Genomic DNA, 18,610 nt, shown 5'->3' with positions numbered 1-18,610 from the left:
CTAAGTTAGAACCGTCCAGAGAAGTGATGCTGGACAGGCGGGCAGGTGCAGGCAGCGATCGGTTGAAGAGCATGCATTTAGTTTTACTTGTGTTTAGGAGCAGTTGGAGACCACGGAAGGAGAGTTGAATGGCATTGAAGCTCGTCTGGAGGGTTGTTAACACAGTGTCCAAAGAAGGGCCAGAAGTGTACAGAATGGTGTCGTCTGCGTAGAGGTGGATCAGAGATTCACCAGCAGCAAGAGCGACATCATTTATGTATACAGAGAAAAGAGTTGGCCCAAGAATTGAACCCTGTGGTACCCCCATAGAGACTGCCAGAGGTCCAGACAGTAGGCCCTCCGATTTGACACACTGAACTCTGTCAGAGAAGTAGTTGGTGAACCAGGCGACGCAATCGTTTGAGAAACCAAGGCTACTGAGTCTGCCGATGAGGATGTGGTGATTAACAGAGTCAAAAGCTTTGGCCAGGTCAATGAATACGGCAGCACAGTATTGTTTCTTATCGATGGCGGTTACGATGTCGTTTAGGACCTTGAGCGTGGCTGAGGTGCACCCATGACCAGCTCTGAAACCAGATTGCATAGCGGACAGGGTGCGGTGGGATTCGAAATGGTCGGTAATCTGTTTGTTGACTTGGCTTTCGAAGACCTTAGAAAGGCAGGGTAGGATGGATATAGGTCTGTAGCAATTTGGGTCAAGAGTGTCACCTCCTTTGAAGAGGGGGATGACAGCAGCTGCTTTCCAATCTATGGGAATCTCAGACGACACGAAAGAGAGGTTGAACAGGCTAGTAATAGGGGTTGCAATAATTTCGGCAGATAATTTTAGAAAGAAAGGGTCCAGATTGTCAAGCCCAGCTGATTTGTAGGGGTCCAGATTTTGCAGCTCTTTCAGAACATCAGCTGAATGGATTTGGGAGAAGGAGAAATGGGGGAGGCTTGGGCGAGTAGCTGTGGGGGGTGCAGTGCTGTTGAATGCAGTAGGGGTAGTTAGGTGGAAAGCATGGCCACCCGTAGAAAAATGCTTATTGAAATTCTCAATTATAGTGGGCTTATCGGTGGTGACAGAGTTTCCTATCCTCAGTGCAGTGGGCAGTTGGGAGGAGGTGTTCTTATTCTCCATGGACTTTACAATGTCCCAGAACTTTTTAGAGTTGGAGTTGCACGAAGCTAATTTCTGTTTGAAAAAGCTAGCCTTGGCGTTTCTAACTGCCTGTGTGTATTGGTTTCTAACTTCCCTAAAAAGTTGCATATCGCGGGGGCAGTTCGATGCTAATGCAGAACGCCACAGGATATTTTTGTGTTGGTTAAGGGCAGTCAGGTCTGGGGAGAACCAAGGGCTATATCTGTTCCTGGTTCTAAATTTCTTGAAAGGGGCATGCTTATTTAAGATGGAGAGGAAGGCATTTAAAAAAAATAACCAGGCATCCTCTACTGACGGGATGAGGTCAATATCCTTCCAGGATACCAGGGCCAGGTCGAATAGAAAGGCTTGCTCGTTGAAATGTTTCAGGGAGCGTTTGACAGTGATGAGTGGAGGTCGTTTGACCGCTGACCCATTACGGGTGCAGGCAATGAGGCAGTGATCGCTGAGATCTTGGTTGAAAACAGCAGAGGTGTATTTAGAGGGCACGTTGGTTAGGATGATATCTATGAGGGTGCCAGTGTTTGCGGCTTTGGGGTTGTACCTGGTGGGTTCATTAATAATTTGTGTGAGATTGAGGGCATCAAGCATGGATTGTAGGATGGCTGGGGTGTTAAGCATGTCCCAGTTTAGGTCACCTAGTAGCACGAGCTCTGAAGATAGATGGGGGGCAATCAGTTCACATATGGTGTCCAGAGCACAACTAGGGGCCGAGGGGGGTCTATAGCAGGCGGCAACGGTGAGAGACTTGTTTTTGGAGAGGTGGATTTTTAAAAGTAGAAGTTCAAATTGTGATGAATGAGTCTTCACCATCTGTCAGACCGACGGGGGAATCTGGTTTTGGCAGATGCCAGGAGATCGCATAGTGCAAAATGTAACGTTTGGTAGAGGAGGAATAATCGTCTGGGGCTGTTTTTTTTATGGTTCGGGCTAGGCCCCTTAGTTCCAATGAAGCGAAATCTTAATGCTACAGCATACAATGACATTCTAGACTATTTGCTTCCAACTTTGTGGCAACAGTTTGGGGAAGGCCCTTTCCTGTTTCAGCATGACAATGCCCTTGGCACAAAGTGGGGTCCATACAGAAATGGTTTGTTGAGATCTGTGTGGAAGAACTTGACTGGCCTGCACAGAGCCCTGACTTCAACCCCATCGAACACCTTTGGGATGAATTGTAACACTGACTGCGAGCCGGGCCTAATCACCCAACATCAGTTTCCTACCTCACTAATGCTCTTGTGGCTGAATGCTGTGGGGACTTGCTTCCAATGTTCCAACATCTAGTGGAAAGCCTTCCCAGGAGAGTGGAGGCTGTTATAGCAGAAAGGGAGTGTGGACCAACTCTATAATAATGCCCATGATTTTAGAATGAAATGTTCGACTAGCAGGTGTCCACATACACTACATGAAAAAAGTATCACTGAGTCTGTCACTGTGACAGCCCTGGAATTGACTGGAGGGTACATTCATTGAGGACAATACTGTCAGATGATACTGGAAACTTCAAAACTAATGCAATTGTTTTTGTACGTAAACTGAATAAGAGGTCACCTATGCCCATGTCGTTTGTGTGTGTACTCACCTTGTGCTGCTAGAGATACCCAGGTAGTGCGCTGTATCCTGGAGAGACAGGACCAGGTTATTTTTACTCTGCCTTTAAGAACGTGTGTGATCGGCATCTTCATCATCCACGACTTGGAACTGGGGTCTTTATTTTCATCAAGGCTGAGAGAGGGAGTTAGCATTGCTTTACTTTTTGTTTTAGCTCTCATTTTAAACTAGACATTTTTTAGTGGGAAGAGGTACTATGAGTGGAATAACATTTGTTCACATTTCCACTAGGCGTGAAGTCCTCCTGAGATCTGAATAAACTGAGCTGTGATGCATCTTATTTCATTACCTTTAGTCATGTTGATTTTCTCATGATATACAAATTAGAAAAATAAAAAGCTTTTGGAGTTCAAGCACCATTTTTGATTGGTACATGACTCTATCTGTGAGCAAATTAAAGTGCATTAGACTTTCTATTGATGTGATGTGCTAGACTGGACAGTTTGTCTGTCATGAATGACCCCACAGCGTCATAGCACACTGACAGGACATAGAAAGCACTCAACATGTTCTGCCAAATTAAGAGGCCAAAGTGGAACAGTGGAGGGAAAGTCCAAATTGCTAACATGTTTGGCACGGGGCTTGGTAGACTGATTAACTGGTAGCCTAAGTATGAACGCCGTGATGAGGATTGAGGGATTAAGAGGGACGATGGGGGACAGACGTGTAGACCGAGAGAGGGGGAGGGAAGAAAATAAGGAGTGTGGAGAAGAGCATGGTGGGAGGGCCAGGTAAACAGAGCGAGAGCCACTGGACCTGACTGTACTTGTCAGTACAAGCTCTGAGCAAAGCCTTATACAGACTTCTCAGAGCGTGTGCCCCTGTCGAGCACTGCAGTTTCCTGTTAACCCCTCACTGACTGAGAAATTATAGGATCCGATTCTGTCTCTAAATGTCTGAGTTTCTATATATTTTTTTTATTCAACGAAACGTTGTCATTGAGTTTGGTTTGTTGGTTCTCCTGTAGGTGTTGTCTGTCTGTGTATTCAGGCTGTAAACTTAATCATAATGTTTATCAGTTAGGTTGCTAATTTGTCATCTTGACAAACAGGATATTTTCATAAACTTTGCAGGAGCACTTGGTTATGACTTTGACATGTGCAGCAGCCACGTCCAACACAATTAATGTTTTATGGGTATGTGAAAATTCCTCAGATTAAGACTGTCCATTCCTTGTTTGTTATTTTAATGCTCAGCTAGCCAGTGAGCTATTGGCACTCACTGTACAACACCTCTTAAACGAACTGGTCAGCTAGTTAACGCTTAGCTTAATTGCTAGTCTGGACTCTTAACTAACCTTCAAGGACTGCATTATGTGTGCTGCTTGGACACTGTCACAGGAATGGGGCGGCAGCGTAGCCTAGTGGTTAGAGCGTTGGACTAGTAACCGAAAGATTGCAAGATCGAAGCTCCGAGCTGACAAGGTACAAATCTGTCGTTCTACCCCTGAACAAGGCACTGTTCCTAGGCCGTCATTGAAAATGAGAATTTGTTCTTAACTGACTTGCCTAGTTAAATAAAGGTAAAATAAATAAATAAATGGTTTATGGACTTTTTTTCCCCCCATGGTTCATTCAGATGGTAACACGTGGAAAAACATGTGCGTCCATGTAGCATGCCTGCCAACCCCTTGGACTGTGTGGCCTGCTTTAACATGGGAGTCTCAATGTCTGTAGATGTATCAATAATTCACTCCTCACTCTGTCCTCTTGAGCCCCTGCTTTCTCTCCTATTAAAAATGCATCCATTTCCCAGTCCCTTTTCTCTGTACCTTACCAGTTCGGAGCTGCCCTCACTGCTCCATACCTGGGTGGGTTGCATTCACTAAAAACAAATGTGAGCAAACCTTTTTTAAATGGAATATTGGCATTCTTGCTGGAAAAGTTCAGCTTGCACTTCTGTTTCCGTGTCTACTGACCACGATCCACATCTCTTTCCTCACCCTCTTCCCTCACACTGCTGTGTCCCCAGCCAGGGACATCTTTTTAATTTTTCTATCACTTCCTCCTTTCTTCACATGCCTTACCTAACAAACATTTAGGTCAACAGTGGGCACATGAGTGGGTAAACTTGAAAGGGTGAGTTTGTGTATATGTATGAGCATGTGTCTATTGTTCACTAGTCAGGCTGAGTCAACCCTTATTAGGCATTGCTGGGAGCAGGAAGTGGGCTGTGGCTACAGAGCTGTGTCACAGGAAGTGGGAGATTGTATCACAGACTGGAGAGAGGTGAAGTGGGAGAAGAGATGGAAAAGGAGAGAAATGAGGCATGCTCTCTGACAGTCTGCTCCCTCTCCTTCACTGTCTTCCTCTCGGTCTTCACAATTATTAGACTTTAAGCCAAAATACCGTGGGCTACACATATACTGCAATGTAAACTGGCGAACTTGTGAAAGAGCAAGTAAGGCATTTCACTGTACTAGTGAACATGACAATAACTTGAAACTAGCTAGCAGGAGTTAGATGTGTATTGTCAGCTAATTTGATGTGTAGGGATGAGAAAATAAACCCTTTTAATTGTCTGCACATGCTTGTGGATTGTTGCATTATTCAATATTGTAATGTCTTAGAAGAAAAGTTGCTCAGATTGTTAAGTAGTTTGCTTAGTGGCTACTGTGAAAGGTAAGGCAAGGATGTAATGTGAATTGAAAAGTAGAAATCTACAGTTGAAGTCGGAAGTTGACATACACCTTATCCAAATACATTTAAACTCAGTTTTTCACAATTCCTGATATTTAATCCCAGCAAAAATTCCCTGTTTTAGGTCAGTTAGGATCACCACTTTATTTTAAGAATGTGAAATGTCAGAATAATAGTGGAGAATTATTTATTTCAGCTTTTATTTCTTTCATCACATTCCCAGTGGGTCAGAAGTTTACATGCTCTCAATTATTATTTGGTACCATTGCCTTTAAATTGTTTAACTTGGGTCAAATGTTTCGGATAGCCTTCCACAGGCTTCCCACAATAAGTTGGGTGAATTTTGGCCCATTCCTCCTGACAGAGCTGGTGTAAATGAGTCAGGTTTGTAGGCCTCCTTGGTCGCACACGCTTTTTCAGTTCTGCCCACAAATTTTCTATAGGATTGAGGTCAGGGCTTTGTGATGGCCACTCCAATACCTTGACATTGTTGTCCTTAAGCCATTTTGCCACAACTTTGGAAGAATGCTTGGGGTCATTGTCCATTTGGAAGACCCATTTGGGAGCAAGCTTTAACTTCCTGATTGATGTCTTGAGATGTTGCTTCAATATATCCACATAATTTTCCTTCCTCATGATCTTTTTTGTGAAGTGCACCAGACCCTCCTGCAGCAAAGCACCCCCACAACATGATGCTGCCACCCCTGTGCTTCATGGTTGGGATGGTGTTCTTCGGCTTGCAAGCATTCCCCTTTTTCCTCCAAACATAAAAATGGTCATTATGGCCAAGCAGTTCTATTTTTGTTTCATCAGACCAGAGGACATTTCTCCAAAAAGTACGATCTTTGTCCCCATGTGCAGTTGCAAACCGTAGTCTGGCTTTTTTTTATGGCGGTTTTGGAGCAGTGGCTTCTTCCTTGCTGAGCAGCCTTTCAGGTTAATTCGATATAGGACTCGTTTTACTGTGGATATAGATACTTTTGTACCTGTTTCCTCCAGCATCTTCACAAGGTCCTTTGCTGTTGTTCTGGGATTGATTTGCACTTTTCGCACTAAAGTACGTCCATCTCTAGGAGACAGAACGCATCTCCTTCCTCAGCGGTATGATGGCTACGTGGTCCCATGGTGTTTATACTTGCATACTATTGTTTGCACAGATGAACGTGGTACCTTCAGGCGTTTGGAAATTTCTCCCAAGGATTAACCAGACTTGTGGAGGTCTACAATTTTTTTCTGAGGTCTTGGCTGATTTCTTTTGATTTTCCCATGATGTCAAGCAAAGAGGCACTGAGTTTGAAGGTAGGCCTTGAAATACATCCACATGTACACCTCCAATTGACTCAAATGATGTCAATTAGCTTATCAGAAGCTTCTAAAGCCAAGACATAATTTTTGGGAATTTTCCAAGCTGTTTAAAGGCACAGACAACTTGGCGTATGTAAACTTCTGACCCACTGGAATTGTGATACAGTGAAATAATCTGTCTGTAAACAATTGTTGGAAAAATGACTTGTGTCATGCACAAAGTAGATGTCCTAACCGACTTGCCAAAACTATAGTTTGTTAACAAGAAATTTGTGGAGTGGTTGAAAAAACAGTTTTGTCTTCCCCTGTATGTGTGACTAGGGGAGTGTGTGTGAACCTTGACATGAGCCAGAGCATCGGGGAGGCCCTCACCATCTGTCATTGTCACCCTGCCAGCACCATGTCACCATGCCTGGCTCTAGTTAGTGACACTGGTCTGTCAGTGCCACTGCACATAAGCCTACTTGCATAACACTGCAGTCCTCTCCTATAGATCGGTTTGTATTTCCAGTAGTGTCTACATTTTGTTTAATTTCTCTTATATACCAGGGGCTGTGAAAGTGCCAAGGTTTGTATTAGCTGGTACATTTTTCCTAAGAACAGGTTGCATTTCCAGTGTTATTTTTCTGTCTGTGGGGCAAAGCTGCCCCAGGAGCCTGCATGGCAGTCAGCTATCTGTAGGGGCTCTCCCTGTGGGTGGGTGGGAGGAGATGTTGATGTTGTGCAGGTGGAAGGTTCCAGATCCTCCTCTCAGACCCGGAGCACAGCAGAGCTTCCGGTCTTTGTCAGCCTCCATTGTTGTTCCCAAACAATCTTATTTTGGATCAAACCATCTTTCTTCTTGTCATAAAATTGGCCATTTAATGGGTCCTTTCATGAAGAGTGCCCTTTGTGTCCCTTTTGATATTTTAAGTAGAAATTGTGGACCAATAATGAATTTTAAAAGCCTGTTCTATTAAATGAAGTGCATTTTAACATAGACCACATGGCGAATTCAATAAATCTGATTTTAAATATGAATTAAGACTTGCTAAAGTACCGAAATTCTTAATTTTGACATGTCCCTTTTGTGTATCCTCTGTTTATTTTATTTTACCTTTATTTATCTAGGTAAGTCAGTTAATTAACCTCTTACATCTAGACGTTCCGCTAGCGGAACACCTGCTCCAATATCCAATGATAGGCGTGGCGCGAATTACAAATTCCTCAAAAATACAAAAACTTCAATTTTTCAAACATATATGACTATTTTACAGCATTTTAAAGACAAGACTCTCCTTTATCTAACCACACTGTCCGATTTCAAAAAGGCTTTACAGCGAAAGCAAAACATTAGATTATGTCAGCAGAGTACCCAGCCAGAAATAATCAGACACCCATTTTTTAAGCTAGCATATAATGTCACAAAAACCAAAACCACAGCTAAATGCAGCACTAACCTTTGATGATCTTCATCAGATGACAACCCTAGGACATTATGTTATACAATACATGCATGTTTTGTTCAATCAAGTTCATATTTATATCAAAAACCAGCTTTTTACATTAGCATGTGACGTTCAGAACTAGCATTCCCACCGAACACTTCCGGTGAATTTACTAAATTACTCACGATAAACGTTCACAAAAAACATAACAATTATTTTAAGAATTATAGATACAGAACTCCTTTGTGCAATCGAGGTGTCCGATTTTAAAATAGGTTTTCGGTGAAAGCACATTTTGCAATATTCTGAGTACATAGCCCGGCATCACAGGGCTAGCTATTTAGACACCCAGCAAGTTTAGCCTTCACCAAACTCCGATTTACTATTAGAAAAGTTTGATTACCTTTGGTGTTCTTCGTCAGAATGCACTCCCAGGACTGCTACTTCAATAACAAATGTTGGTTTGGTTCAAAATAATCCATAGTTATATCCAAATAGCGGTGTTTTGTTCATGCGTTCAAGACAGTAAATAAGGGTCACGCGCACGACGCATTTCGTGACAAAAAAATTCTAAATATTCAATTTCCATACTTCGAAGCATGTCAACCGCTGTTTAAAATCAATTTTTATGCCATTTTTCTCGTATAAAAGCGATAATATTCCGACCGGGAGTGGTGGTTTTCGTTCAAAGAGAGAGAAAATAAACAATGGAGTCGACTCGTGCACGCGCCTCAGTTTCATAGTACTGTGACTGGCCACTATCCAAACGCGCTAATGTTTTTCAGCCAGAGCCTGCAAAGCCACGATTCAGCTTTTTGCCGCCTTCTGAGAGCCCATGGGAGCCGTAGGAAGTGTCACGTAACAGCAGAGATCCCCTGTATTGGATAGAGATAATCAAGAAGGCCAAGAAATTGTCAGACAGGGCACTTCCTGCATGGAATCTTCTCAGGTTTTGGCCTGCCAAATGAGTTCTGTTATACTCACAGACACCATTCAAACAGTTTTAGAAACTTTGGAGTGTTTTCTATCGAAAGCTAATAATTATATGCATATTCTAGTTTCTGGGCAGGAGTAATAATCAGATTAAATCTGGTACGTTTTTTATCCGGCCGTGAAAATACTGCCCCCTAGCCATAACAGGTTAAGAACTAATTCTTATTTTCAATGACGGGCAGAACGACAGATTTTTACTTTGTCAGCAAGGGGATTCGATCTTGCAACCTTTCGGTTACTAGTCCAATGCTCTAACCACTAGGCTACCTGCCGCCTCTGAGTTCTAGGAAGATTTTAACCCACTTAACCCCAACATTTAACCCACTTAACACCGAGTTTTGACAATCATTGTAAAGTAGTTATTTTGTTGCTTGACGAAGTAATTTCTGAAGATTAAATAAATCATAATCCGCTTTAGTGATTAATTTACATCTGTCCCTCGTTTTTAAGGTCAACCCTGTTACTTTTACTGAACTCTTTCTTGTTTTAATACGCTGAAATGATTCCTTTTTTAAAATATTATTTCAAAAGAAACATTGAAAATAAAACATTGTGTAAAAGCAGGTGAGCTGGTTCTATTCTTTTTGTCCAATTTCTGCTGTTTTGTGTTGGAAAACCCAGCGGGTCGAGTAAAACACGTCAACCCTGTTACTCAGGGGGCTAGAAATGTTTTAACAATTTGAAAAATGTTAATGATGCTTGCATTCAATTGCCACTCGCTGTTGCAAACAAGTTTCCATTTCCCATCACAAGGAGATTCATGGCTGATTTTAAGATGAAATCGTCAACTCTTACTATAGTCATTTTTCTTAACTTCTTGAGATGGGAAAACATGTTTTTTATGAAATTGAACATGTGCTTTTTTTATGACAGATTTCACCTAATTTTAACATTCGATCAAATGTATATTTTTTTTTTACCAAGTTACACTTCTCAAAAGGCACCAAATTGGTGGAATGACCCTTCTGCGTTCCTGCTCTTTTAGTCCCTCTCTGTCTCTCTATCCTTGTCTGTTTGGTCTGTTTCTCCTACTCTTCCTCCATCTCTTCCCACACTGTCTTTCACACACACGAACATCTGGTAAATGCATCAGTGCATATATTGTCATAATACACATGTCAAGGGAGGGCCTACACTTTCACTATACACTCACAGGTGTATAAATGGCCTGTTGGTTGTGCTGAAGAGACACCATTCAATATGGTGTATTACCTGTTGCTTCCTCCCTTCATTAAGAGTGTATTGAGTTGGCTTGCATCAGTGGGTCCATTGACAGCCATAGTGTGACAGTGGCTGGGTGAGTTTGACCAGAGCAACTGGATGATGGCCTGTATGGACTGGCTCAACTCTCAAGCATGTCTTGTTTATGGCAGCGTGTGACCTGGCTAATGTTTCTGATTCTTTCTCCCCCTCTGCTCCCTGTCCCATCTTCTCCCCTCCCTCTCTTCCTACCCCACTGTACTCCACCATACTTGCCCCTGGTTCCCTCCTCCATCATTGACCCCTCACCCAACACATCCCGTCTTCTCCTTTCAAGTCAAAATCAAATCAGATGTATTTATTTAGCCCTTCTTACATCAGCTGATATCTCAAAGTGCTGTACAGAAACCCAGCCTAAAACCCCAAACAGCAAGCAATGCAGGTGTAGAAGCACGGTGGCTAGGAAAAATTCCCTAGGAAGAAACCTAGAGAGGAGCCAGGCTATGAGGGGTTTCCAGTCCTCTTCTGGCTGTGCCGGGTGGAGATTATAACAGCACATGGCCAAGATGTTCAAATGTTCATAAATGACCAGCATGGTCAATAATAATAATAATAATCATAGTAGTTGTCGAGGGTGCAACAAGTCAGTAACACAAGAGTAAGTGTCAGTTGGCTTTTTCATAGCCGATCTTTGAGAGTATATCTACCGCTCCTGCTGTCTCTAGAGAGTTGAAAACAGCAGGTCTGGGACAGGTAGCACGTCCGGTGAACAGGTCAGGGTTCCATAGCTGCAGGCAGAACAGTTGGAACTGGAGCAGCAGCACGGCCAGGTGAACTGGGGACAGCAAGGAGTCAGAGAGAGAGTCAGAGAGAGAGTCAGAGAGAGAGAGAGAGAGAGAGAGAGAGAGAGAGAGAGAGAGAGAGAGAGAGAGAGAGAGAGAGAGAGAGAGAGAGAGAGAGAGAGAGAGAGAGAGAGAGAGAGAGAGAGAGAGAGAGAGAGAGAGAGAGAGAGAGAGAGAGAGAGAGAGAGAGAGAGAGAGAGAGAGAGAGAGAGAGAGAGAGAGAGAGAGAGAGAGAGAGAGAGAGAGAGAGAGAGAGAGAGAGAGAGAGAGAGAGAGAGAGAGAGAGAGAGAGAGAAAAAAATATCTCCTAGCCCCCCCCCCGGACACATAAACTACTGCTGCATAAATACTGGAGGCTGAGACAGGAGGGGTCAGGAGACACTGTGGCCCCATCCAATGAAACCCCCGGACAGGGCCAAATAGGTAGGATATAACCCAACCCACTTTGCCAAAGCACAGCCTCCACACCACTGGAGGGATATCTCCAACCACCAACATACCATCCCGAGACAAGGCCGAGTATAGCCCACAAAGATCTCCGCCACGGCACAACCCAAGGGGGGGCGCCAACCCAGACAGGAAGACCACGTCAGTGACTCAACCCACTCAAGTGACGCACCCCTCCCAGGGACGGCATGGAAGAACTCCAGTAAGCCAGTGACTCAGCCCCTGTAATAGGGGTAGAGGCAGAGAATCCCAGTGGAAAGAGGGGAAACCAGCCAGGCAAGGGCGGTTCGTTGCTCCAGCCTTTCCGTTCACCTTCACACCCCTGGGGTTCTAGTCAGGATTCAAGCAACCGTATTTAGCACTAACTGAAGTTTATTTAGTGCTTTATCCGGGTAGCCGGAAAGTAGAGCATTGCAGTAGTCCAACCTAGAAGTAACAAAGGCATGGATTAATTTTTCTGTGTCATTTTTGGGCAGAAAGTTTCTGGTTTTTGCAATGTTAAGTAGATGGAAAAAAGCTGTCCTTGAAACAGTCTTGATATGTTCTTCAAAAGAGAGATCAGGGTCCAGAGTAACGCCGAGGTCCTTCACAGTTTTATTTGAGACGACTGTACAACCATCCAGATTAATTGTCAGATTCAACAGAAGATCTCTTTGTTTCTTGAGACCTAGAACAAGCATCTCTGTTTTGTCCGAGTTTAAAAGTAGAAAGTTTGCAGCCATCCACTTCCTTATGTCTGAGACACAGGCTTCTAGCGAGGGCAATTTTGGGGCTTCACCATGTTTCATTGAAATGTACAGCTGTGTGTCATCCGCATAGCAGTTAAATTTAACATTATGTTTTCGAATGACATCCCCAAGAGGTAAAATATATATAGTGAAAACAATAGTGGTCCTAAAACGGAACCTTGAGGAACACCGAAATTTACAGTTGATTTGTCAGAGGACAAACCATTCACAGAGACAAACTGATATCTTTCTGACAGATAAGATCTAAACCAGGCCAGAACTTGTCCATGTAGACCAATTTGGGTTTCCAATCTCTCCAAAAGAATGTGGTGATCGATGGTATCAAAAGCAGCACTAAGATCTAGGAGCACGAGGACAGATGCAGATCCTCGGTCTGACGTCATTAAAAGGTCATTTACCACCTTCACAAGTGCAGTCTCAGTGCTATGATGGGGTCTAAAACCAAACTGAAGCGTTCCGTATACATTGTTTGTCTTCACGAAGGCAGTGAGTTGCTGCGCAACAGCTTTTTCAAATTTTTTGAGAGGAATGGAAGATTCGATATAGGCCGATATTTATTTATTTATTTATTTATTTTTAAATAATTTCTGGGTCAAGATTTTGCTTTTTCAAGAGAGGCTTTATTACTGCCACTTTTAGTGAGTTTGGTACACATCCGGTGGATAGAGAGCCGTTTATTATGTTCAACATAGGAGGGCCAAGCACAGAAACCAGCTCTTTCAGTAGTTTAGTTGGAATAGGGTCCAGTATGCAGCTTGAAGGTTTAGAGGCCATGATTATTTTCATTATTGTGTCAAGAGAGATAGGATCAAGGGAGACACTCAAGTTTTTTAATACTATGTCCTCGCAGGGTTGTGCAGACTCAGGACAACGGAGCTTTGGAGGAATATGCAGATTTAAAGAGGAGTCCGTAATTTGCTTTCTAATGATCATGATCTTTTCCTCAAAGAAGTTCATGAATTCATTACTGCTGAAGTGAGAGCCATCCTCTCTTGGGGAATGCTGCTTTTTAGTTAGCTTTGCGACAGTATCAAAAATAAATTTCGGATTGTTCTTATTTTCCTCAATTAAGTTGGAAAAATAGGATGATCGAGCAGCAGTGAGGGCTCTTCGATACTGCACGGTACTGTCTTTCCAAGCTAGTCGGAAGACTTCCAGTTTGGTGTGGCGCCGTTTCCGTTCCAATTTTCTGTAAGCATGCTTCAGAGCTTGTGTATTTTCTGCATACCAGGAAGCTAGTTTCTTATGACAGATGTTTTTAGTTTTTAGGGGTGCAACTGCATCTAGGGTATTGTGCAAGGTTAAATTGAGTTCCTCGGTTAGGTGGTTAACTGATTTTTGTCCTCTGACGTCCTTGGGCAGGCACAGGGAGTCTGGAAGGGCATCAAGGAATCTTTGGGTTGTCTGAGAATTTATAGCACGACTTTTAATGCTTCTTGGTTGGGGTCTGAGCAGATTATTTGTTGGGATTGCAAACGTAATAAAATGGTGGTCTGATAGTCCAGGATTATGAGGAAAAACATTAAGATCCACAACATTTATTCCATGGGACAAAACTAGGTTCAGAGTATGACTGTGGCAGTGAGTAGGTCCAGAGACATGTTGGACAAAACCCACTGAGTCGATGATGGCTCCGAAAGCCTTTTGGAGTGGGTCAGTGGACTTTTCCATGTGAATATTAAAGTCACCAAAAATTAGAATATTATCTGCGATGACTACAAGGTCCAATAGGAATTCAGGGAACTCAGTGAGGAACGCTGCATATGGCCCAGGAGGCCTGTAAACAGTAGCTATAAAAAGTGATTGAGTAGGCTGCATAGATTTCATGACTAAAAGCTCAAAAGACGAAAACGTCGTTTTTTTTATAAATTGAAATTTGCTATCGTAAATGTTAGCAACACCTCCACCTTTGCGGGATGCGCGGGGGATATGGTCACTAGTGTAACCAGGGGGTGAGGCCTCATTTAACACAGTAAATTCATCAGGCTTTGTTTCAGTCAGGCCAATCACATCAAGATTATGATCAGTGATTAGTTCATTGACTATAACTGCCTTTGAAGTGAGGGATCTAACATTAAGTAGTCCTATTTTTAGATGTAAGGTATCACAATCTCTTTCAATAATGGCAGGGATGGAGGAGGTCTTTATACTAGTGAGATTGCTAAGGCGAACACCGCCATCTTTAATTTTGCCCAACCTAGGTCGAGGCACAGACACGGTCTCAATGGGGAGAGCTGAGCTGACTACACTGACTGTACTAGTGGCAGACTCCACTAAGCTGGCAGGCTGGCTTTCAATCTCTCACAATCTCTATCAATTCAACTCATTAAGTTTTCTTTGCATAATAAATAATTAATAATAAATAATTACATTGTACAATAACTGATTTTTCAACTCCCGATACCGATTTATTGGAGGTCCAAAAAAAGCCGATACGGATTAATCGGCTGATTTTTTTTTTTATTTTTTATTTTATTTAGATTTTTTTTTTTTTATATACACTGCTCAAAAAAAATAAAGGGAACACTTAAACAACACAATGTAACTCCAAGTCAATCATACTTCTGTGAAATCGAGCTGTCCACTTAGGAAGCAACACTGATTGACAATACATTTCACATGCTGTTGTGCAAATGGAATAGACAACAGATGGAAATTATAGGCAATTAGCAAGACACCCCCAATAAAGGAGTGGTTCTGCAGGTGGGGACCACAGACCACTTCTCAGTTCCTATGCTTCCTGGCTGATGTTTTGGTCACTTTTTTTGAATGCTGGCGGTGCTTTCACTCTAGTGGTAGCATGAGACGGAGTCTACAACCCACACAAGCGGCTCAGGTAGTGCAGCTCATCCAGGATGGCACATCAATGCGAGCTGTGGCAAGAAGGTTTGCTGTGTCTGTCAGCGTAGTGTCCAGAGCATGGAGGCGCTACCAGGAGACAGGCCAGTACATCAGGAGACGTGGAGGAGGCCGTAGGAGGGCAACAACCCAGCAGCAGGACCGCTACCTCCGCCTTTGTGCAAGGAGGAGCAGGAGAAGCACTGCCAGAGCCCTGCAAAATGACCTCCAGCAGGCCACAAATGTGCATGTGTCTGCTCAAACGGTCAGAAACATACTCCATGAGGGTGGTATGAGGGCCCGACGTCCACAGGTGGGGGTTGGGCTTACAGCCCAACACCGTGCAGAACGTTTGGCATTTGCCAGAGAATACCAAGATTGGCAAATTCGCCACTGGCACCCTGTGCTCTTCACAGATGAAAGCAGGTTCACACTGAGCACGTGACAGACATGACAGAGTCTGGAGATGCCGCGGAGAACGTTCTGCTGCCTGCAACATCCTCCAGCATGACCGGTTTGGTGGTGGGTCAGTCATGGTGTGGGGTGGCATTCCTTAGTGGGGCCGCACAGTCCTCCATGTGCTCGCCAGAGGTAGCCTGACTGCCATTAGGTACCGAGATGAGATCCTCAGACCCCTTGTGAGATGATATGCTGGTGCGGTTGGCCCTGGGTTCCTCCTAATGCAAGACAATGCTAGACCTCATGTGGCTGGAGTGTGTCAGCAGTTCCTGAAAGAGGAAGGAATTGACGCTATGGACTGGCCCGTCCGTTCCGCAGAACTGAATCGAAATTGAGCACATCTGGGACATCATGTCTCGCTCCATCCACCAACGCCACGTTGCACCACAGACTGTCCAGGAGTTGGCGGATGCTTTAGTCCAGGTCTGGGAGGAGATCCCTCAGGAGACCATCCGCCACCTCATCAGGAGCATGCCCAGGCATTGTAGGGAGGTCATACAGGCAGGTGGAGGCCACACACACTACTGAGCCTCATTTTGACTTCTTTTAAGGACATTACATCAAAGTTGGATCAGCCTGTAGTGTGGTTTTCCACTTTAATTGAGTGTGACTCCAAATCCAGACCTCCATGGGTTGATAAATTGGATTTCTATTGATTATTTTTGTGTGATTTTGTTGTCAGCACCTTCAACTATGTAAAGAAAAAAGTATTTAATAAGATAATTTCTTTCATTCAGATCTAGGATGTGTTGTTTAAGTGTTCCCTTTATTGTTTATTTTCTTTTTTTAAATATATATAAGAATATATATATACATTTGTAATTAATGACAATTACAACAATACTGAATGAACAATGAACACTTATTTTAACTTAATATAATACAGAAATAAAACAATTTAGTCTCAAATTAAATAATGAAACATTCAATTTAGTTTCTATAATGCAAGAACACAGTGTTGGAGAAGAAAGTAAAAGTGCAATATGTGCCATGTAAAAAAGCTAACGTTTAAGTTCCTTGCTCAGAACATGAGAACATGTGAAAGCTGGTGGTTCCTTTTTAACATGAGTCTTCAATATTCCCAGTTAAGACATTTTCGGTTGTAGTTAATATGGGACTTTCTCTCTATACCATTTGTATTTCATATACCTTTGACTATTGGATGTTCTTATAGGCACTTTAGTATTGCCAGCCTAATCTTGGGAGTTGATAAGTCATAAACAGCGCTGTGCATCCCAGCATTGCTAAGAGCTGCTGTTTGAATGAATGCTTACGAGCATGCTGCTGCCTACCACCACTCAGACTGCTCTATCAAATCTTATACGTAATTATAATATAATAAACACACAGAAATACAAGCCTTTGGTCATTAATATGGTAAAATCCGGAAACTATCATTTCGAAAACATAACATTTATTCTTTCAGTGAAATACGGAACCGTTCCGTATTTTATCGAACGGGTGGCAACCCTAAGTCTAAATATTATTGTTACATTGCACAACCTTCAATGTTATGTCATAATTATGTAAAAATCAGGCAAACTAATTACGGTCTTTGTTAGGAATAAATGGCCTTTCAACAGTTGGCAACGAGCCAGGCGGCCCAAACTGCTGCATATACCCTGACTCTGCTTGCACTGAACACGAGAATTGACACAATTTCTCTAGTTAATATTGCTGCTAACATTAATTTATTTTAACTACAAATGCAGGTTTTACAAAATATACTTGTGTGTAGATTTTAAGAAAGGCATTGATGTTTATGGTTGGGTACATTATTGCAACGATGGTGCTTTTTTCGCGAATGCGCTTTTGTTAAATCAAGTTGAAGTAGGCTGTGATTCGATGGTAAATTAACAGGCACCGTATTGATTATATGCAACGCAGGACAAGCTAGTTAACCTAGTAATATCATCACCATGTGTAGTTAACTAGTGATTATGTAAAGAGTGATTTAATTATTTTTTTTTTTTTTCATGCTAGCTAGCAACTTACCTTGGCTCGTTGCAGCCACAAGGTCCTTTTGATGCTGCACTCGCGTAACATGTGGTCAGCCTGCCACACAGTCTCCTCATGGATTGCAATGTGATCGGCCATAATCGGCGTCCAAAAAGGCAGATTACCGGTTGTTATGTGAACTTGAAATCGGCCATGCCGATTAATCGGTCGACCTCTAACAATAACTCTCTTTCTGTCTCTCCCTTAGTGAGTCCAGTACCTGCCATGCTCGGGCCACGGTGATGATCTATGATGATGGGAATAAGAAGTGGCTCCCGGCAGGAACAGGGCCTCAGAACTTCAGCAGGGTCCAGATCTACCACAACCCCGCTACTAATGCCTTCAGAGTGGTGGGACGCAAGATGCAGACAGATCAACAGGTTGTGTGTGTGTGTGTGTGTGTGTGTGTGTGTGTGTGTGTGTGTATTTACATTATCTATGGGTTTAAGTCTGTGTGCATGCATGTTTCACTGATTGTGTGATCAACAGTACCAACAAGCCCTGCCAGCTGTACAACTGTGAATCAGCCCTTTTTCCACCTGTGGCCATGCGCAGGCAGACTAACACCACTAACCTTCTCAGTAATGCAAGCACAGAGTCCCCACCAGGTTCTCTGTGCTGGGTCAAAGAGCTGTGTTCTGTCTACTATAGTTCCCCCATAAGGGCCAATAGCCTAATACAGGCCTGGGTGGCATTGAGCACATGGGGCCTATCAATACTTACACCACCTCTACTGTTACAGCTTTAACAATAAAACTAGACAAACAGCACTATATATACTGAACAGAAATATAAATGCAACATGTAAAGTGTTGGTTTCATGAGCTGAAATAAAAGATCCCATAAATTATCCATACCCACAAAAAGCTTATTTCTCTCCAATTTTGTGCATACATTTGTTTACATCCTTGCTAGTGGGCATTTCTCATTTGACAAGATAATCCATCCAGCTGACAGG

At 43.0% G+C, this 18,610-nt stretch overlaps 1 protein-coding gene across 2 annotated transcripts in view; it reads left to right on the top strand.

Moving 5' to 3' along the window:
* vaspb (vasodilator stimulated phosphoprotein b) overlaps positions 1 to 18,610 on the top strand; it is a 43,412-nt gene that overhangs the window by 11,379 nt on the left and 13,423 nt on the right. For both annotated transcript variants that reach the window (XM_045703848.1, XM_045703847.1), the window contains exon 2: positions 17,861 to 18,032. In XM_045703848.1, the coding sequence (XP_045559804.1) occupies positions 17,861 to 18,032 (172 nt within the window). The remainder of the gene's footprint in view (positions 1 to 17,860; positions 18,033 to 18,610) is intronic.

Source organism: Salmo salar, chromosome ssa20 (genome assembly GCF_905237065.1).
Source record: "Salmo salar chromosome ssa20, Ssal_v3.1, whole genome shotgun sequence".
NCBI classification, from domain to species: Eukaryota; Metazoa; Chordata; class Actinopteri; order Salmoniformes; family Salmonidae; genus Salmo; species Salmo salar.
Note: the sequence above shows the minus strand (reverse complement) of the source record. Positions and strands in the feature narration are given on the sequence as shown.